Source organism: Nilaparvata lugens, chromosome 3 (genome assembly GCF_014356525.2).
Source record: "Nilaparvata lugens isolate BPH chromosome 3, ASM1435652v1, whole genome shotgun sequence".
Taxonomy (NCBI): domain Eukaryota; kingdom Metazoa; phylum Arthropoda; class Insecta; order Hemiptera; family Delphacidae; genus Nilaparvata; species Nilaparvata lugens.
The window spans coordinates 91,190,435-91,214,434 of NC_052506.1; the positions used below are offsets into that span (position 1 = coordinate 91,190,435).

At 35.1% G+C, this 24,000-nt stretch overlaps 1 protein-coding gene across 1 annotated transcript in view; it reads left to right on the top strand.

Annotated features, from left to right (window-relative positions):
* Positions 1 to 24,000, top strand: part of LOC120350306 — a 46,912-nt gene that overhangs the window by 21,503 nt on the left and 1,409 nt on the right. Inside the window, exon 3 of the mRNA XM_039422958.1 lies at positions 22,361 to 22,526. Within this exon, the coding sequence (XP_039278892.1) occupies positions 22,361 to 22,526 (166 nt within the window). The remainder of the gene's footprint in view (positions 1 to 22,360; positions 22,527 to 24,000) is intronic.

Below are 24,000 nucleotides of genomic sequence, written 5' to 3' on the forward strand. Positions count from 1 at the left end.
CAGTCGGCAATTCGACATACAATATTCCATTCACTAAAATACAGAATAGAATATTAACCCTCTAGTACACCACTATTAGGAGCGCCGCTCGGAACGCAGCCGTACACGAACCCGTTCACCCCAAACAACTGCTTCTCTCCCAGGTCTTCTTGGAGCAGCCCTCGGTCGCTGAAAATTAGGAGGCCGGGGGAAAAAAGATTGCCGACCAATGGGAGTCTGAAAAGACGATCACGCCACTGGTCATGTGACAGGGTTTGACTCAGCTGCTCCTGATGCTAAGGGTGCAGCCAATGATGACAATGATACTAATTGCCACACTAAATCAGGCCGGTAAACAATATTTCTATTCCAGAAATTTCATGAAGAACGATACCAACCCGACTCGGTAGCCGCTTATCGTTCTGATGACACGGATGCTGCTAATGCAATACAAAATGCGAGAACGCTCAGAGTGGTAAACAAGATCTGGAAAATATCTGGTTAGATGAATCCGCTGCTGATGATTTAAAGGGGTTGACGGCGATGGTGATAATGCATATACACAACTACAAATCTAACAAAATATATCTGGCAGTCGATCCTATTCCTATTCTAAAACAGAATAAATTCGCTAAACTATACACTGGACGACAGCTCTCCATCTGTCACAAAAATTCACTTTGTGACAGTATTATATTGGAAATCAGCAAGTAATATTCGATAACGGTTATATAGATATTTATAATGAAAGATTCTGTTTAACACATGGTCTACTTGAGTTATTATTCAGTTTAAGACTGAATTCGAATCTTTATAATCAGAGAGATCTGGATAAGTATAAAAAAATCTTTACACTTACAGGCATACATTTAGATCGAAGAGGGTATGTTAAACGAAATCAGGGAATTAAATCGCAAATGATCAGAAGTATTTCCCAGTAAGAAAATTAGTAAAAAGAAGGGGTGGGGTTTATTGAAATTTACAAAAAATAATTCTCATGATAGAATTTATCAATACTTTGATAATTTTGACGAATTAGTGGAAGATTAAATTTACTCTATTCCTCAAAAGCTTCTGGCAACACTGGACATGATGTTGAGATCGCCTCTATAATTGAAGAGCTTAAAGAAGCAAAACTAATTGTTTAGTGTTACAATGACTCTGCATCGATTCGGTCAGATTGATACACCTAGTGCTGCTGGTGGTGGTGGTGGTGGTGGTAATCTTACGTGCGATATTGACTCGATAACACAGAAAATAATCGAATCGATAAATCAACAAGGAATCAGTGAAGCTGTGAAATTTTATTTAGATTCGCAAATAACCAAACTCGTTTCGGAAAATACCAAGAATATTGGAGTGAGCATAATTGAAAGAGAACATATTCTAAGTTCATTACAAAATTTTAGCGCCAATATCGATAAAGTTATTGCAGAGAGAACTCTAACTTTAGAATCTGCTCTAGGAGAAGTGAAAACTTTAACAGACAGCTTTTCATCTCAGTTGAACAGTATTAACAATGATAAAGTTGATAAAGGTTATTTAGATGAGAAATTAAAAGCCATATCAGATAAAATTAAGAATTTGGAGGTGTTGGACAGAAACTATCTCAATACTAAATTAAAACAGCTTAGTACAGAAATTTTTACTAAAGTAAATGAAACACACCCATTGCCAATTGATAAGCAATATTTAGAATCTACTTTGCAGAAATTGACTAGTTCTTCATTAACAAAGGAAGAGTTTGAAAAACGATTATCTGAAATGGCGAGTGCAATAAAAGCTAATATTATGGATGGTATTGAACAATTCATTACAAAAGATGCTATTGCTATTCTGATTAATCAAATTGCAGAAAAGTATGCAACTAAAAATGATACAGGAGATTTTATTAAGAAAAACGAGATGGAAGTCGCTGTGAAAAGCCTTCGTGATGAAATAGCTGAGGCAATTAAAAATTCGGAAGAGGGCTCTGTTATGAGACTGCAATGTTCGGCTGCATTCATAGATTATCTTAATTTATTCATCCACAGGGTGGCTTACGATATTGTGTCCGGATACGCACACGTGAGCTTTAATATGAACTGGATAGAAGCTAAGCAACATAACCTTACAGAAAATCAGGTAGCCAAAATTATTACAAGCAAAATGGGTTTAGCACAGTACAAAGGGGTCGTATTGACTCCGAAAACATAAAATCTTGTAAAGGATAACACTTGACATATTATGAGAGAGAGAGAGAGAGAAATTTGAAGCACAGTGAACTTTAACGGTTTTCTTGCTAACACATGCTGCTTCAAGATGAAGGCCCAGTATAAAGGGTTTGGACTCTGAAAACATAATATCTTGTGAAAGAGATTAAACTCTTGTGTCATAACACTTGACATATTATGTGAGAGAGAATTTGAAGCATAGTGAACTTTAACGGTTCTTGCTAACACATGTTGCTTCAACACGATAAATCAGTCTAGACTTTTTTCATGTGTCTATGATTGAATGTAACGGTTTTCGATGCAGGAGTTATTATGAACTCGCTCTTATCTGTAGAAGGGGACCTCACAGGGAGCAGAGCATTGGCGCACGTGTCATTTGTCTGAACAAGGGGAGTGTAGCAGGCACGCACAGGCGCGGGCGCACGCGTCACTTTAGTCTAACAGTTGAAGCGACAACATGTTGTCTAACTATTTTGATTGGAGAAGTTTCAACGAGTTCTCTGTAGAAAGAAGCAATCCACTAGCCGATTGGGGTTTTGAATTTTATCCTTATGATTGGTTTGTGGTAACAAAGGTAACATTTGCCGATAATGGCAAAATTCACCTTAAAATTATCGATGTTGATAGTGAAGGCGACTTTAAACACACTATTAAGTTGCCGAAAGAATATTCAGTGGTTTTGAATGAGGATAACATCAGAAGTTTTAATTCTCGTTCATGGGAATTGAATGTGAGCGGGAATCGTATCTTCTTAAGACAGTTTCATGGTAACTATAAGCGTTGAGTATTATTTCCCCCGAGTGAAATAGGTCTGTGAATATGTAAGTATTTTTAGATATGCTAGCTCATTCCAATTATACTTACATATTGTCGGAGAAAACACTTAAACAATAATGACTGGGATGTTTGTACAGCAAAAGAGCTCAATTTTTTACACATTCATAAACAGTTTGATTGAACTCTTGACTGTCAGTTGGAAACCAAGCATAATATGGACATTATAGAACTTAGATTATTGTAGAGATTCGCTTTAATCTGACAGTATAGCAATAGATTATTAAGCAATAGATGTAGAGAGAGTCATTGACCTCTCTCTGGATTCACTTTAATCTGACAGTATAGCATTAGATGTAGAGAGAAGGATTCACTTTAATCTGACAGTATAGATATAGAGTGATAGGGAATTTCTCAATTCACTTTAATCTGTCAGTATAGCATTAGATGTAGAGAGAAGGATTCACTTTAATCTGTCAGTATAGCATTAGATGTAGAGAGAAGGATTCACTTTAATATGACAGTATAGCATTAGATGTAGAGAGAAGGATTCACTTTAATCTGTCAGTATAGCATTAGTGAGTTTTTCCCCTCAAAGGGAAATTATTTTTTCCCTCACTTTCTTCATCCCCCTCATCTATACTGGGCAAGGGGAAGGGAAAAACTATTTGAGAGAGAGAGATATATCTTTCTCTCTTTTCATCCCCCTCATCGCCACTGGGCAAGGGGAAGGGGAAATCTATTTTTAAAAAGAGAGAGAGAAAGAGAGATATCTTTCTCTCTTTTCATCCCCCTCATCACCACTGGGCAAGAAGAAGGTGAAATCTATTTTTAGAAAGAGAGAGAGAAAGAGAGATATCTTTCTCTCTTTTCATCCCCCTCATCACCACTGGACAAGGTGAAGGGGAAATCTATTTTTAGAACACCCCCCACCCTGTGGGTGGGGGGAAGGGGAGGTGGGATGGACGAGGGGGGAGAGGGGGGAGGGGGTTTTCGAGCAAAAAAGTCAGTCTAAAGTCTCGAAACCATACTACTAAAATCATAACTCATTCCTCTAGAAAGTTTAAAACTTATGGAGAGAGAAATTTATCAGATCTCTTTCTCTCTTCGAAATTCAATGGATGGGACAGGAATAATTTTATCCGTCCGCCAGTTAGATTAGACAAGAATTGCAGTAAACTGGAAAATTGGGCTAACCATGAACTTATGATTTCTTGATCTTCCTCAATTAATCACAAGGTGGAAAAATCTGGTGTGGTACACTCACACAACTTTCCTTGCTCATTGAACTGTAAGCCCCATTCTTAAACGAGAATAATTCAGGGCAATAACATAATGATGATTGATGGCAACATATTTGAAACTACGATCAGACTTCTGTATTTATGTGTATAGTGTATATATAATTGTATTCAGAGTACTTTTTCCTTTGTGTAAATTGTGAAATTCGATTATTTTATTGAAAGTCTACAAAACAGCTGTTCTACAGATGAAATATCTTGTCTATGTGCTCTTTTTATGAACTGCTCTACCTACCTAGCTCATGCACGAGAAGGAGGTTACAAAGTCAATTCTCAAGGATGGGGTGGACCCCCCATTAGTTTCCCAAAAAGGAGACTCATGTCAGTTGATAGAGCTGATAAATAACTATACAGGGTATGAATTTGAAAAAAATCTGTCAAGTCATTTTTGAGAAAATTGTGAAAAACATGGTTTTTTAGTAATTATCCGCCATTTTTGTCAGAATATTACGGAGCTCCTGCAATTTTCCCAGAAATGAGACTCATGTCAGTTGATAGGGCTTATAAATAGCCATTCATGGTATAAATTTGAAGAAAATTGTTAGAGCAGTTTTCGAGAAAACCGTGAAAACATTGTTTTTAGTGATTATCCGGCATTTTTCTCAAAAATATTAGGAAACTCCTGCATATTTCCCAGGAATGAGACTCAAGTCAGTTGATAGGGCTTATAAATAGCTATCCATGGTATAAATTTGAAGAAAATCGTTAGAGCCGTTTTCAAGGACCTTAAGTTAAAAATTTCAAGACAATCGGTTGATTAGGAATGGAGTTATCGTGTTCACAGACATACACACATACACACACACACACACACAGACCAACACCCAAAAATCATTTTTTGGACTCAGGGGACCTTGAAACGTAAAGAAAACTTGAAATTAGGGTACCTTAATTTTTTTTGGAAAGCAATACTTTCCTTACCTATGGTAATAGGGCAAGGAAAGTAAAAAACAAAAGAATGTAACAAATAATTGGTATAGAGTAACAAGTTTAGACTATCTGGAGATACTATCAAATCTTCAGTATTTTATCATTGATTGCTGAATTGTTTCAAAACTTGAGTTGGCTATAAAGGATAGAATCCGGTATTAGAATTAAAAATCTGGTGTGGCGCACTCACACAACTTCCTTGCCGTTATGATAATTTATCACCTGATGCTAGTGTTCCCGCACATCTCAATCTACTATTCAAAGATCCAAGCCAGCTGGTGACAGGACAATAAGGCTGGAGACACCCGAAGTTTGCTATCTCTTCATAGTGATTTAATAGAATCAACAGTTGCCAACAGTTTGTAATTGGATAATCACATTTTCTCGAATTTCAAGCTTATTCTCAATTTTAGATAAAAATGTTACTAAACATTAATTGTAGATATTTTCATGCTCAATCTTTTCCACTCAAAATGTTTTGTTCAAATTGTATTTGAAGCCTGATAATTGGGAATCTAAAATCAAACTTTCCCTTGATGGGGCGGAGCTCCTGAAATTTTTACAGATATGAGACTCGTGGCAGTTAATAGAGCTTATCAATGACTAGTCTAGGTATAAATTTGATCAAAATCGTTGGAGCCGTTTTTGAGAAAATCGCGAAAAACCTGTTTTTGACAACATTTTCACCATTTTATCCGCCATCTTGAATTGCATCAGATCGAAATGTTCGTGTCAGATCCTTATATTGTAAGGACCTTAAGTTCCAAATTTCAAGTCATTCCGTCAATTGGGAGATGAGATATCGGGTACACAGATGCACATACACTCATACACACACACACACACACACACACACACCACACACACACACACACACACACACACACACACACACACACACACACACACACACACACACACACACACACACACACACACACACACACACACACACACACACACACACACACACACACACATTATTGTGATGAATTTTTCAAATAGATCTCATGAGAAGAGAGAAAAATTGTGATTACCTTTTAAAATGAAAGAATTTGCTAAGGAATAGTTAGCGACCGAGCGATAAAGCTTACTTATCAATAACTGTATATTTGATAAGAGTACCGTTCTGTACTGAATATTTTTCTAGAAAATTATTCAATAAAATTATAATTATTTTGCGAATAAAGCACAAATTATTTACGAATTGCTCACTGATTTTGAGGTTACACTTTGTTTACTATCGATCAGATGTTTTTAAAACAGTTCGAACGCAGCTGACTGATTCAAAGCATTGTCAAATATCATGCCGGTTTTCATGCAAGGTAAAATATCATCTCTAAAAATTATAGAACTATCAATAAAGGATCAAGAATTTCAAATAAAAAAATAAATGTATGTATTATTGTTGAAATTATTTATTATTTAAGAAATTATACTATACGTCAGGTCTTATTGTAACTAAATAGGTCATAGCATGAAATTCTATTATTGATAAAATGGCAGAAATTAATTATAATAATCTCAAACCTAATAAAAATTGTACAAGAATATTAATTTATTAATAATTTAATTCAACTGAACCACATGGTAATTAAATCTCTTTGGTAGGTCTAAACCAATCACAGTGCATAGAAATAGCACCAAGACGGTGATCGTTTGAAAGCAACACATGTTAATCTATTATCAGACATCAACCCTGCCTTATCAGTTACACTAGCACGTGTACATTGTAGGAGAGGAACTATGTCTATAAGATTAAGTAGTTTTAAGAATTACATAAATTAAATTATTATTGTAATTAAAGGAATTGTATTCTACTACTTGCCACTGACGTCATGTTTACGTCACAAGCGTTCTACCAATAGCAAATTTTTATGCAAATTATTACATGGAGATTCCGAGAAGCAAGGTCTAGCCTAAAAGCTTAGAGAAAAGAGCAGCACTTCCCTTTTGAAATCCTTACCGTGTAGATCTCTTTCATAGTTACCAAAGACCTATTTGTAAAATTTCTTGTTCGATTTTTAAATGTTCTATTTGTGAGCCGATATTTTTAGGCCAATTTATTTGTTATTTGTAAATTTCTGTTTTCACCAATCGATAAATTTAAAAGCTTAAAGTAAATTATCCCTTAATTAATTCGGTGAAGGAGATATTTAAATTAAAATCCCCACGTGCTGAAACCAAAGCCTGGATTGCCGCCGATCAAACGATTTTTGATCTAAAGAAGAAAACCACGACCGCCAAGGAAGTTCACGTGAGTTATAAGTTTTAAAAGGGGCCCCAATCTACGCTTCGAAAAAATATTTCAGTGCAGAAACATAAATTTTTTCTTCGTTAAATTATTGGCCACGCCGACAAGCGCTTTAGCATTTAAGAGCCTAAAATTTATTCATATTGAGTTTATAAGAATTTGTAGTTGATTAACTATCCTCCGCTGCCTGAACCACGACCCCGAACATTTTAAAAATATTTCTATAATTCATTCTTTCACTATTTTTTCAAAACTGTTAAATTTTATCAATTGTAAAATTCTGTTGAATCACGCATGGTATCATGCAAGCACAAGAAAATTTTTAACTATTCTACTAATGCTAAATATTATCAACCTGTAAATCAAATTCTGAATCTGCACTGTATGATTACATATTTTATTGTAATATATTTCAGTTTTGTTAATTCGCTTTCTGAGTTCGATTATTTCTTAAGCCTGTCAATTATTGTGTCTGATACGTTCTATCTCATCAAGAACCGATCGAATACGATCATTGGAATAATTGAATCAAGCTGGATATTGGAACAGGTCTAAGTGGATGTAGTGAGTGGGGTCAGATCAAGATATTTATTCTTTGTCCTTACCTGCTCATATATCAGCTTTTATCTGTTACCTACCTCGAATTGGAGCGAACACATCAATTGTACAGCAGTGGCAGCCATAGATCATATAAATTCCTACAATAGAGCTTAAAACCCGACAAGACTCTGTTCTCGAAGTATATTCTGAACGATATTTGGTTCAAATACCGTATTTTAATCCTTCAGAACTTATTAGAGACGCAGTCCCGTAAATTATCTACATCGGGACTTTTGCTCGACCTGTATGATTTTGTATGCTCATTCTTCACAGGTAATAATTTTAAGGTATCCGTATTCAGTGTTTAGCGATCGCTACACTGCTTATTAAAAATTTCATCATTATACAATTTGTCATTAGAGGAATCAAGGGTGAGCGAGCGTTTAAGCCTCCCGCGATTCCGACAATTGTATTGAATCTTGTAGTGAGTCAATCAGTCTGGTGTTCACTCAGCGTCCTCACACGCCATTGCAAAATTTATAGCCGCTACCATTTGACTCAGTACAAGATTCACCCTACATGTGTGAAGCCTTCAAATACCGCTCCACATGATTTTGGCGCCCAACGTGGGGCATTTAAATACAGCATTACATCACCCTACGTGTGTTGTCCTATCCTTGGTGAGATGACTCCCCCAGGAAGAGCACCACATGATTTTGGCGCCCAACAGTGATAGGCATTGAAGAGGAGGATAATCGACTGCGAGGATTATTTAGTTGCTCAGTATACTATAGCGCTGACAACGGGAAAATTTTTTTTTTTGGAAAATTCATGGTTGTGAATTTCTTCAAATTTAATATTAACTGTTCACTGTTATATAAAATAACAAGAAGTACCATACCCAATTTTTGAACAGAAAAGAAATTTATCGATGATGAATTTTTAGAGAAAAAATCGAACTCAGAATTTTATTATCTGTTATTCGAAAATTGGTCATACTATAAGTCATAGGTATAAGAGATATCATAAGAAAGGTCATATTATTTGAAGAATATTAGGTCTATATTGAAACAATTTATAAATATTTACAGAAAAGAGGATTGAAGTTATTTACAGTTTTAAAAGTTTTTAAAACATAAAGAGGGAAGTAAAATTAAATCACGGATATATTGTGGAATTCAAGCAGAGCATCACTGCTTTTATATAAAATTGTGCAAAGAACACTAGCCTATATATGAATTGCGGCAAGAAATTATAAAAGTAAGAATTTATAATAATAATAATAATAAATTATAAGAGGCGTACCTGTGTCATCGCATTATCCATTGTGTATCCTTTATGTTAACATCGCTTTATGTCAACGATATTGCTACTTTGATTCACTTCATCACTGAACATATTATCGAATCACACTTTTGTATTTCTTCATTGAACAAATTTTTCACACTATTTCAATTTCTGATCATTCACTTATAATCGTTTCACATAACCTCACATGTTTGCGGTCGTTTCAACACACTTGCATCTTTATATCATCCGATAAACTATGGAAGATCCACACCGCATCCTGGAGCCCACATCGGCGACTTCAAGGACGGAAGATGTCGCGCGGGAGAAACGCCCATGTACCACCGTTCCAGAGGTTCAGATGCCCACATCTAACGTCACAGAACCATTGCCGCCGGTTGAGGACCGCACACTCACCCTTTCCTTGCAAGAAGTGAGCCTCCGACTGAAAGCATTCTACGATGCATATGAAGAAAACAGACGATCAAAGGAAGACCCTACGCTCGTTATCACGCTGGGTGAGGACGCCATCCTGAAAGCAATAAAAAATGCAGTTGAAGGAAACATACAAGCAAATGAAGAAATAATTGAAGATGTCCGACAGGTGCGGATAGCATATGAACAGGTCTTGATCTTGAAGAACTGGAACAACAGTTGAAGGAAGCAGCAGAGGAAAGCAGGACGGTAACACAGCAAATTGAGGAGGAATGTCAAACAATTAAAATCAATATTGGACCAGTGATCGAGCCCATGCATGCGAAAGCAGACACACCGAAGGAGAGGTCATAAAACAAGCAAGTGAACATGACACATATAAGGGAGACCAACCTACCGAGAATGTCAAGACTGAAGTTGCACCGCACGCCGCCGAACGCCGAGAGAAGCTGGACGACATCACCTGCCAGGCCGAGGACGACATCCATCAGGTAGAAGAACAGCCCGCACCACCGCGCGCCGGACGCCAGGAGTCCAAGGACGTTGCCCACCATGTTGAAGAGCAGCCCGGACCGCCGACCGCCCACATCACCGTCCATCCACCGAAGACAGCGCCTACAACATACAAACCCAATACTCATGAAGATAACCCACAAACAACAGAAGAAAAATAAAAACCCGCAGCAAATCAAAATCACAACCAAAACTAAAAAACATATAAATCAAAACTACACACAAGCAGAAAAACAATTCAAGAAAGAAGAAGAATATCTAGAAGAACCTACAAACACCGCCCTCATGTAAGACTAAAATTGGATATAAATTTCTCCCCGCCATGCAAAAAGGAAAAATGGTCTCAAGAAGAATCTATCTACATCGCCGTCATATAAAGCTGAAATCCTACCTCAAATCTTACACCAAAATGCAAGGAAAAAGGAAGACAGTATTATGAGACTGCAATGTTCGGCTGCATTCATAGATTATCTCAATTTATTCATCCACAGGGTGGCTTACGATATTGTGTCCGGATACGCACGCATGAGCTTTAATATGAACTGGATAGAAGCTAAGCAACATAACCTTACAGAAAATCAGGTAGCCGAAATTATTACAAGCAAAATGGGTTTAGCACAGTACAAAGGGGTCGTATTGACTCCGAAAACATAAAATCTTGTAAAAGGATAACACTTGACATATTATGAGAGAGAGAGAGAGAGAGAAATTTGAAGCACAGTGAACTTTAACGGTTTTCTTGCTAACACATGCTGCTTCAAGATGAAGGCCCAGTATAAAGGGTTTGGACTCTGAAAACATAAAATCTTGTGAAAGAGATTAAACTCTTGTGTCATAACACTTGACATATTATGTGAGAGAGAAATTTGAAGCATAGTGAACTTTAACGGTTTTCTTGCTAACACATGTCGCTCCAACATGATAAATCAGTCTAGACATTTTTTCATGTGTCTATGATTGAATGTAACGGTTTTTCGATGCAGGAGTTATTATGAACTCGCTCTTATCTGTAGAAAGGGACCTCACAGGGAGCAGAGCATTGGCGCACGTGTCATATGTCTGAACAAGGGGAGTGTAGCAGGCACGCACAGGCGCGGGCGCACGCGTCACTTTAGTCTAAACAGTTGAAGCGACAACATGTTGTCTAACTATTTTGATTGGAGAAGTTTCAACGAGTTCTCTGTAGAAAGAAGCAAATCCACTAGCCGATTGGGGTTTTGAATTTTATCCTTATGATTGGTTTGTGGTAACAAAGGTAACATTTGCCGATAATGGCAAAATCCACCTTAAAATTATCGATGTTGATAGTGAAGGCGACTTTTAATACACTATTAAGTTGCAGAAAGAATATTCAGTGGTTTTGAATGAGGATAACATCAGAAGTTTTAATTCTCGTTCATGGGAATTGAATGTGAGCGGGAATCGTATCTTCTTAAGACAGTTTCATGGTAACTATAAGCGTTGAGTATTATTTCCCCCGAGTGAAATAGGTCTGTGAATATGTAAGTATTTTTAGATATGCTAGCTCATTGGAATTAGACCTTGAGAATACCGAAATCAAATTTAGATGGGGGCTTAAGGAAGAAATAATTTTTCAATCAACTGGAAACTACATTTGTGGAATACATCAACTATCAAACTTCCTCATAGTCCCAGCCTACCCATTGAATCACATCTTTGCAGACTGGCATCTTTTACTGCAGCCTAATCAACATAACCTTAACTTCGCCGCATCTCAGCAAATGAGGAAAATATTATAAATCCACATCAAATGTAGAAATTGAAATCAACTTCAAGTCAAGAAAACAAAACTGAAAACAACTTTAAAAATTTACCAACCTGATCAAGCCATCTGCATCATGTCAGAGTCATCATCGAAACAATCGCCTAGTACCATCTGCCCAACTGAAAAACAGAAACAAGAATATATTATCCACAGAAAATAATTGAAAGAATAACATGAATTAGTAGTGAATAGGAGGAAAGAAAATAAACAAAGTTTATTTGAAAAATGTGTAAATATAACCTCGAAATACAGAATCGACAGAAAAATCTATTCAGAACCAAAGCCTGTTCGATAATTTTCTTGTCACCAACCAATGTGTACGAAATCCTAGAGTCAATGTTTATAGAATCCAAGCAATATCGTTATTTAATTAATGTCACATATTATTTAATGTGGAATTATAAGTAAAAAACGCAAACAAAAATATATATTTATGTTAATTTGCACGAAATGCGCATGTTCTGTGTCATATAAATGTATTCTAAAAAAGCTAAAAGAAAATGAAATTCTTACCTTCAAATGTGAAATTTATTACTGTTGCATCAAAAGATCATGAATTGAAATTCAAATGATAAATGTAAGATTAATATTTGTAACCAGCATTGATAAAAATCAAGAAAGCCATTTCAAGTGTAACCCTGTTTGTACGCAACGTACTAGGCGCAAATAAGGAATTGCTCGAGTCAAACGGTAGACGATTGTCAAGTCACCGAAGTAAAATCACACTCTCACCCAATTTATGTAAAAGCCAAACCAAGAGTCGAAACCTATAATAACTATGAAAAAATGATGAAAGTCTATATTTGTTGCAAATACTATTCAAATCTTAAGAAGTAATATGTGAAATCTTGTATATTTGTTATAGTTATGGGTCTGCTCATAAGCCACCCGTGAATGGAAGTTGTGGAGTTGTTTTAATGAAGGATCCAAAGAGACCTCATTAATTATTGTATTTCGATTGTATCCAATGGAAGGAACAATCAATTATTTATTTTCTCGTAGCCAAAAGTGCACGATATATTGTTTTTAGTGTTAAGTGTTGAGTTTTCGTAGAAGTAAGGAGATGAAATAGTGTATTCATCACAATATCGGATTTTTCAAATAGTCATTGTTTCGACTCGTCTCCCAATTACCTATTTAAAATATCCTGGGGGCTTTTGTGTGATGAATTTTTCAAATAGATCTCATGAGAAGAGAGAAAAATTGTGATTACCTTTTAAAATGAAAGAATTTGCTAAAAGAATAGTTAGCGACCGAGCGATAAAGCTTACTTATCAATAACTGTATATTGATAAGAGTACCGTTCTGTACTGAATATTTTTCTAGGAAAATTATTCAATAAAATTATAATTATTTTGCGAATAAAGCACAAATTATTTACGAATTGCTCACTGATTTTGAGGTTACACTTTGTTACTATCGATCAGATGTTTTTAAAACAGTTCGAACGCAGCTGACTGATTCAAAGCATTGTCAAATATCATGCCGGTTTTCATGCAAGGTAAAATATCATCTCTAAAAATTATAGAACTATCAATAAAGGATCAAGAATTTCAAATAAAAAATAAATGTATGTATTATTGTTGAAATTATTATTATTTAAGAAATTATATTATACGTCAGGTCTTATTGTAACTAAATAGGTCATAGCATGAAATTCTATTATTGATAAAATGGCAGAAATTAATTATAATAATCTCAAACCTAATAAAAATTGTACAAGAATATTAATTTATTAATAATTTAATTCAACTGAACCACATGGTAATTAAATCTCTTTGGTAGGTCTAAACCAATCACAGTGCATAGAAATAGCACCAAGACGGTGATCGTTTGAAAGCAACACATGTTAATCTATTATCAGACATCAACCCTGCCTTATCAGTTACACTAGCACGTGTACATTGTATGAGAGGAACTATGTCTATAAGATTAAGCAGTTTTAAGAATTACATAAATTAAATTATTATTGTAATTAAAGGAATTGTATTCTACTACTTGCCACTGACGTCATGTTTACGTCACAAGCGTTCTACCAATGGCAAATTTTTATGCAAATTATTACATGGAGATTATGAGAAGCAAGGTCTGGCCTAAAAGCTTAGAGAAAAGAGCAGCACTTCCCTTTTGAAATCCTTACCGTGTAGATCTCTTTCATAGTTACCAAAGACCTATTTGTAAAATTTCTTGTTCGATTTTTAAATGTTCTATTTGTGAGCCGATATTTTAGGCCAATTTATTTGTTATTTGTAAATTTCTGTTTTCACCATCGATAAATTTAAAAGCTTAAAGTAAATTATCCCTTAATTAATTCGGTGAAGGAGATATTTAAATTAAAATTCCCCACGTGCTGAAACCAAGCCTGGATTGCCGCCGATCAAACGATTTTTGATCTAAGAAGAAAACCACGACCGCCAAGGAAGTTCACGTGAGTTATAAGTTTTAAAAGGGGCCCCAATCTACGCTTCGAAAAATATTTCAGTGCAGAAAGAGAGATATCTTTCTCTCTTTTCATCCCCTCATCACCACTGGACAAGGTGAAGGGGAAATCTATTTTTAGAACACCCCCCACCCTGTGGGTGGGGGGAAGGGGAGGTGGGATGGACGAGGGGGGAGAGGGGGGAGGGGGTTTTCGAGCAAAAAAGTCAGTCTAAAGTCTCGAAACCATACTACTAAAATCATAACTCATTCCTCTAGAAAGTTTAAAACTTATGGAGAGAGAAATTTATCAGATCTCTTTCTCTCTTCGAAATTCAATGGATGGGACAGGAATAATTTTATCCGTCCGCCAGTTAGATTAGACAAGAATTGCAGTAAACTGGAAAATTGGGCTAACCATGAACTTATGATTTCTTGATCTTCCTCAATTAATCACAAGGTGGAAAAATCTGGTGTGGTACACTCACACAACTTTCCTTGCTCATTGAACTGTAAGCCCCATTCTTAAACGAGAATAATTCAGGGCAATAACATAATGATGATTGATGGCAACATATTTGAAACTACGATCAGACTTCTGTATTTATGTGTATAGTGTATATATAATTGTTTTCAGAGTACTTTTTCCTTTGTGTAAATTGTGAAATTCGATTATTTTATTGAAAGTCTACAAAACAGCTGTTCTACAGATGAAATATCTTGTCTATGTGCTCTTTTTATGAACTGCTCTACCTACCTAGCTCATGCACGAGAAGGAGGTTACAAAGTCAATTTCTCAAGGATGGGGTGGACCCCCCATTAGTTTCCCAAAAAGGAGACTCATGCCAGTTGATAGAGCTGATAAATAACTATACAGGGTATGAATTTGAAAAAAATCTGTCAAGTCATTTTTGAGAAAATTGTGAAAAACATGGTTTTTTAGTAATTATCCGCCATTTTTGTCAAGAATATTACGGAACTCCTGCAATTTTCCCAGAAATGAGACTCATGTCAGTTGATAGGGCTTATAAATAGCCATTCATGGTATAAATTTGAAGAAAATTGTTAGAGCAGTTTTCGAGAAAACCGTGAAAAACATTGTTTTTAGTGATTATCCGGCATTTTTCTCAAAAATATTAGGAAAAGTCCTGCATATTTCCCAGGAATGAGACTCAAGTCAGTTGATAGGGCTTATAAATAGCTATCCATGGTATAAATTTGAAGAAAATCGTTAGAGCCGTTTTCGAGGACCTTAAGTTAAAAATTTCAAGTCAATCGGTTGATTAGGAATGGAGTTATCGTGTTCACAGACATACACACATACACACACACACACACATACACTCACACACACACACACACAGACCAACACCCAAAAATCATGTTTTTGGACTCAGAAGATTTGATAAGTATCTCCAGATAGTCTAAAACTTGTTACTCTATACCAATTATTTGTTACATTCTTTTGTTTTTTACTTTCCTTGCCCTATTACCATAGGTAAGGAAAGTATTGCTTTCCAAAAAAAATTAAGGTACCCTAATTTCAAGTTTTCTTTACGTTTCAAGGTCCCCTGAGTCCAAAGATCCAAGCCAGCTGGTGACAGGACAATAAGGCTGAAGACACCCAAAGTTTGCTATCTCTTCATAGTGAATGATTTAATAGAATCAACAGTTGCCAACAGTTTGTAATTGGATAATCACATTTTCTCGAATTTCAAGCTTATTTTCAATTTTAGATAAAAATGTTACTGAACATTAATTGTAGATATTTTCATGCTCAATCTTTTCCACTCGAAATGTTTTGTTCAAATTGTATTTGAAGCCTGATAATTGGGAATCTAAAATCAAACTTTCCCTTGATGGGGCGGAGCTCCTGAAATTTTTACAGATATGAGACTCGTGGCAGTAAATAGAGCTTATCAATGACTAGTCTAGGTATAAATTTGATCAAAATCGTTGGAGCCGTTTTCGAGAAAATCGCAAAAAACCCTGTTTTTGACAACATTTTCACCATTTTATCCGCCATCTTGAATTGCATCAGATCGAAATTGTTCGTGTCGGATCCTTATATTGTAAGGACCTTAAGTTCCAAATTTCAAGTCATTCCGTCAATTGGGAGATGAGATATCGTGTACACAGATGCACATACACTCATACACACACACACACACACACACACACAACACACACACACACACACACACACACACATATATATATATATATATATATATATATATATATATATATATATATATATATATACAGACCAATACCCAAAAACCACTTTTTTGGACTCAGGGGGCCTTAAACGTATAGAAATTTGGAAATTGGGGTACCTTAATTTTCTTCGGAAAGCAATACTTTCCTTTCCTATGGTAATAGGGCAAGGAAAGTAAAAATACTAATCTATGAGGGGGGGGGGGCATGACCCTCATGTTTCGGAAAAATGTTCAGTTTGTTACTCCCATAAACATAAACATAGCCTATAAATAGGTTTACGAATATTATTTAATGGATCGAATTTTATGATATTATTCAAAAATGATATTCAAATAGTGAATATTTTTCAAAAACATAAATTCATTTTGTTAGAGAGAGCCTTGTTTAAAATATAACTTTTTCTTAGCTCTCAGTGAGGGAATATTTGATATTTTCCATCTCCTCAAGTTCAAGTGTTTTATGTTGCAAATAAGGAAATTTGGTTTGGTTCAGCAATTGATCTAGCTTTTTGATCTACCTAATTGATCTACCCCCCCCCCTGGAGCCGCCACTGATTGCATGTTTCTGCTGCCCTGGTAGCAGTGTTTCTTTGCTGCAAAAGGAAATTTGGTTTTGGTTTGGTTCGGCAATTGATCCTTTTTTGAAATGAAAAAACATTAGGAATGTCCTAGAGTGAAACTTTTCATCATTTTAGCTTATGTCTCATATCCCTCTTAAATAATAATCTCTTCTCCTTCTTCTCTTCTTCTTCTCTCTCTATATCTATAAAAGGCTAAGCCCTGACAGACTGAAATCACACCACAGCCCAAACTACTGAGCCTAAAAACTTGAAATTTTGCACAATTGTTTATAGTAGCCTCAAAACATCCACTAAGAAAGGATTTTTAGAAATTTGCCCCCCTGAGGGAGCTGGGGTCCCCCCAAAATTTTGTAACTTTTTAACCGCTCATTCCACAGAGTCATGAGGAACTTTTTTGTTCAGCTACAAAAAATAATTAGATCTATGCAGAAAAATTCCGATCAGGAGCACAGGGGGGTTCAGAAGAGGGTTTTTTTCGAAATTTTTTATGTAAAATCACACTACAGCTAAAACTGATTGCCCTACAGACTTAAAACTTTGCACAAATATTCTTCAAACATGCTAGACGCGCACTAAGAACGGATTTTAAGATATTTTGCCTCTAAGGATTTCAAAGGATGAAAAAGGATCCTATTAAGTAAGGTTATGAACATGGTAAGGTGAACGCCATATGAAACTGAGATAATTGACACATGATATTCCAACATATGTTGTAATCATTGGAAAGCTTAAATAATCGTATCAATCAGATGATGGAATTAATTTTTCGTAAATTGAGAGTGCGAGCTTATTATTGCCACGTGTGTGTTTCATTGTTGTATTCTTGGCTAGTTCGGTTTACGCCTTCTATCAGCTGTATATGGAGTCTCATACATTCCAATTAGAACAGAGCACAGAGATTTTCTTTGGTTAGGAGTTTGTTGATAATAATTTTTTTCAAATTCTAATTCTATTGCCATCAAAAATCACATTGAAAACTTTCTTAATAGACAACAAGATTACAAAAAAAATGTCGAACATATACCTACATTTATTTGTAGCAAGGCCAGAAAAAGGCAAACCTTAGCTGTGAGTTCATTCAATATAACTTATATATTATTTTTTTTTTATTTTTTGTGAATAAAAAGTACGAGTTGATGAGAGATGTGAGTAATTCCTTATATTTGATCCAAATGGTTATTCATATTGTAGATTGTAGTAGTTGGGGTCAACAAAAGTTTTTTATTCTGTAGCTAATAAATTTCATACGTATTATTGAATTGAATTACTAAAACGTATTGATTCATTGATTATCCATAATGTATCCAGAGTCCATAGTGGAAGTGATTGAACTAATCAAAATTGATGGCGTACTGGTCCCTCATAGAATTTATAGTATTCCTGGTGATTGAGCCTGTCTTTTTTCAGTGTTGACTATTAATAATAAAGCTTTATTCACAACTAGCCTACCCGGCGAACTTCGTACCGCCAAAAAGTCAATGTATCTCATGTCACACTTGACTTTATTTGGTGAATCATGAAATTCATCTGACAATATTTTTATTTACATCTCAATAGGGACTTCCTATGTGCTTAGTCATGCAGCATTCATTTTTCCGAAAACATATTCTACTCCATCAATTGGTAGTAATATCTATCAGTAAAGTGTTGAATTGAAAAAAAAATAGATAGGTTAAATCAGTGTTTCAGAAATGAATTCAATGTTTTCATAGTTGTTGATTGTCAATAGATAGTCCAGGTATTATTCGATGTATGATGAATCACACAGAATTCCATATTCTTTCCATCTTCCATTTTAGGATGAATATAAGCTAAGCTAAATTCAAAAAAATTTAAATTATTCTTTCATTCTTCAGTACCTAATTAATGGATTCAATATGAACAACTCTCTTTCATGCGTTGAATATTTTTTCAAACAATTTCCAGTTTTTCAATGATAGGGGAGTGATAATTATTTCTATAGGTCTTCTAAGGTACGATTATCTACAGCTGGTAACCAATCAACTACACTAACTTCAACTCCAAACTACTGTTTTAATCCCAGTAAAAAATTTATCACAGGGTGACGTGTTTATTATACAGCTGGTGGCTTCTGATACTCAATCATATTATCACAATATGATCTTGAATCATGATCATCTTTCCGTTCTTCGGTAGCCGCTCTGTCGACAATTTCAAAAACATAGGTCTGTGAAATGGATTAATAACTAGTTATTATTATTATCCCCCCTATTGAAATTTCTCTTCAGAAACCATCCCCAATATTCCCAAAGTTTCATGCCGTTATGTCAAGTAGTTTTTAAGTCTATAGGGAACAAACAAACATACAAACAGACATTCATTTTTATGTATATAGATTAACACTCGGCTCAAACAAAAGTCTCTCTAAATGGAGGTAGAATGATAAGGTTGACAACTTTCAGTTCTGATGTTTTAACATTTTTTTTAAATCATTTTCAAAAATTATTTCATTTAGTAACCAACTATTGTGTTTGAGACACTTCTGGCGCTATCATAGTTTCACCACTATTCTGTTCTACAGTCCTATCTCTTGCAGTCGTTAACTATATCTATAATAAAGTAAATAGCTGGCTTATACACGTACGGGATAGGAAAATTATGTTTGACGCATCATCACGTCTAACCAAGGATGGTTATAGGCCTATTTCAATTCTTCAAAATTTCATTACGTCAAGTTTTCAGTTTGTCAAGTTTTAAAATAGATCCTTGCGGAGCATGGGTTTCTGCTAGTTTACTTATAATTTCATTCCATTTCTGTATTGTACTACTTTATAGTTTTATTATGACTTTTTACTTTCCTTGCTCTACTACCATAGGTAAGGAAAGTATTGCTTTCCAAAAAAAATTAAGGTTCCCCAATTTCAAGTTTTCTATACGTTTCAAGGTCCCCAGAGTCCAAAAACATGATTTTTGGGTATTGGTCTGTGTGTGTGTGTGTGTGTGTGTATGTGTGTGTGTGTGTGTGTGTGTGTGTGTGTGTGTGTGTGTGTGTGTGTGTGTGTGTGTGTGTGTGTGTGTCTGTGAACACGATAACTCCATTCCTAATTAACCGATTGACTTGAAATTTTAAACTTAAGGTCCTTATACCCTGAGGACCCGGCAATAAGAAATTCAAGATGGCGGAAAAAATGGCGGATAATTACTAAAAACCATGTTTTTCACGTTTTTCTCGAAAACGGCTCCAACGATTTTCTTCAAATTTATACCATGGATAGCTATTTATAAGCCCCATCAACTGGCATGAGTCTCATTTCTGGGAAAATTTCAGGAGCTCCGTAATATTCTTGAGAAAAATGCCGGATAATCACTAAAAAGCCATGTTTTTCACGGTTTTCTCGAAAACAGCTCCAACGATTTTCTTCAAATTTATACCATGGATAGCTATTTATAAGCCCTATCAACTGACATGAGTCTTATTTATGTGAAAATTGCAGGAGCTCCGTAATATTCTTGAGAAAAATGACAGTTACTAAAAAAACATTTTTTCACGATTTTCTCAAAAACGGCTCTAACGATTTTTTTGAAATCCATACCCTGTATAGTTATTCATTAGCTCTATCAACTGACATGAGTCTTTTTCCTGGGGTACTAATGAGGGGTCCACCCAATCCTTGAGAAATGGACTTTGTAACCTCCTTCTCGTGCATTAGGTAGGTTGGTACACGGTTTTTACTTTTTCTTCTTCCATATACCGTGGGTAGGTAGAGCAGTTTATAAAAAGAACACAGTCATAGTCAAGATATTTCATCTGTAGAACAGCTGTTTTGACGAATTTCAAAAACAAAACATCGAATTTCAGAATTTACATAAAGGAAAAAGTACTCTGAAAACAATTGTATATACACATATACAGTAGTCTGATCGTAGTTGCAAATATGTTGCCGTCAATCGTCATTATGTTATTCCCCTAAATTATTCTCGTTTGATAATGAGGCTTATAGTTCAATGAGCAAGGAAAGTTGTGTGAGTGTACCACACCAGATTTTTTACTATTGTTGAAACAGTACACAAATAACTTCAATTTTCATTGATAGAGTACAGAGTGTGGCATTATAACTTATTTTTTACTGAATTTTATAAAACGCATTGTGTAAGAGTCAGAAAAGTTCTATTCTATTTTCAAAATGTAAGTTTGTATTTTTAGTTTTTTTTTCATTTTGTTTTGAAGAGTTTTATAATGGAGGTGACATTCCCCACTCTGGATACACTTCTAGTTCCTATTTATAGTATTTTATAGCACCCTTTTAAGCATTGCAGGTGTAATTCTGGCAATTTCTACCTGTTGTTCTCCAAATTTTGGAGAGTCTTTGAAGGTTCATATAGACATGGAATTCCAAAAAAAACCCACAGAAAAAAATTACAGGGGGGCAAATCAGGAGATCGAGCCGACCATTGCAATCGCCTCTAAGGCATTCTGGGAAATATTCCTTCGAAACAGCCATTTTGTAAATTATATCCATCTTGTAGGCTATGGATGGAAATAAAGGTCTTCGTGTAGAATCCTCCTCACAGAACGATCAGAAAGTCCAAGGGCTGACGCATGTTTGCATGCTGAATGCCTTGGAGATTGCAAAATTGAAGCTCTCACTGTCTCGATGTTATCACATGATCTAATGGGCCGTGGATCTTCAGATCTTCGAGTTTTCTTTTTACTACCTACTTTTCTAAATGTACTAACCCACGAAACAATATTGATTTCCGGTTCGGAACTCGGGCTAAGAGGGCCAAATTAAAAAGATTCTAAAAGGAGCGCAAGCTCCTCGTTGTTCCATCGCATGATGGCGACTGAACTGTGCAAGAACAACATTTCAAAACCACGACTTTCGAATGTGACTACTTGAGCACTAGCAGACCGCTATGTCATCAACTAACTGAATAGTAAGCATTTCAAATACGACACGTGACACGTATCATTAATGCATTAATACATTATGATGCAATCGCATCTCTGCTTGTCAGTATTTTGTGTTTACAGGCTTACAGCTTCATCTCATAAGCACAATAATATTCAAAAGTAGGCATATTGATTCGTTCAATTTCAAATGTAATTACTTTTCACTTCAGTTCAACTAATAAAGTAAAAACAATCATTATTTTTTTCTACAGATGTATTCTTACTGATTTACCTGAGTGGTACACAGGACCCGAACTTCTGGAACGTCCTAGAAGCTATAGAATGAATCCAAGTGAAGAAAGGTCATCAGAACATGTTTCAGATTATTTTTCTCATTTCTTCAGAGAATTTTGGCTGTGTAGAGATCCAACCAATGCGGTAAGATTTACTTTTTTCCTGCCAAAAATAACTTTCTATTTGTCAATATTTTCTCACTCACGTTTTAATGGAATTGATCAAGATAATCTTTAGAGTCGAAATCACTTACTTTTTGAACCCGGAAGCATCCTTGGTTCATTTTCACTTTATCGATTCACAAGTTCATAAATTCTCAGAAAATTCATAAATTTTCTATCAATGTCATTACAATTTTTCCCGTGAATCAGTTACCGGCAATTCATGATTACCTGTAGGCCTGGGACATGAAGGTCTTGTACTTTGAATGATAACCATTGGAATTCCGATTCATTGTCCTATATTTTATAGGACGTAAGATCTTAATATCTTATAGGACGCCCTAAAGTCCTTAGGACGTAATCTTGAAATTCAAAGTACAGTACAGTTCAACTTCAATTATCCGAACTCCGTTTACTTGAATCGCTTTTAGGAATAACTATGCTATAGAATTATATAAATTTATGGGCTACAAGAAATTTTTTCTGATCTCCAGAAATTTCAGATATATGTTCAAAGAGAGCAACAACCCTCCTTTAGCAAAGTTAAATAATTCAGTGAATGGCATTTATTCGGCTATAATAATAATAAATAATAGGTACTACGGTAAATAATAAATACCAGTAATACTTTTAAATGAATTTCTCGTTTGTTCAAGGAAACTCAAACTAACAAAATATTTAATTAACCGAATGGTATCCGGTCTCCGGTCCCAATTACTTTTGTTAATTGGAGTTCAACTGTATAAGTAAATAAAATTCTTCAAACAGGTTTTGAACGCTTTCAATTCAATTCAATTTATTTATTATTCACGTATCATACAATTTTAACAACACAATTACAATAATTATAAAATGATATTAGAACCCACATAGACTATTACGTCCGTGTGTGGGAGCAGTTCTTAAGATTAGCTGTGTTACAATAAAACATATTGGGCTATAAGTATAAGATACATACGGTAAATTAAATAAAAATAGATTATATTTAATATATTTTTAGTATTAATTATATAAGAAATCAATTTAAATGTAAAGAGGAAGAAAATATAGATCAATTGGAAGAAAATTAGGTAATCGGCTTTAATAATACCAATTTTTATAATTTATTAATAATTATAATTTTCATCACACCAGAACAGTCGGAATCGCTTTTTGCAAAATGTATTTGGTAAAAAAAAAACAAATTAAAATTTGAATTTCAAACATAAGGTGATTTGATTAAATTCTCTGCATCCTGCCATCCAACATGCATTAACCATTCAGAGACTGCGCTTTAACACTACAGTGACTCGGCCCGCCCCAGCCTCAACTATTTCTGGAGGAAGGTTTCTATACAGTCATTGGGAAATGTAAAATGAATTGTACCTTTGCAAACTGATACTAATACTAAGATTATATAAACGTGACATTGTTTGGTTTCTGGTTAGGTGACTGTGTTGAATCTCTCTGAAAAAAAG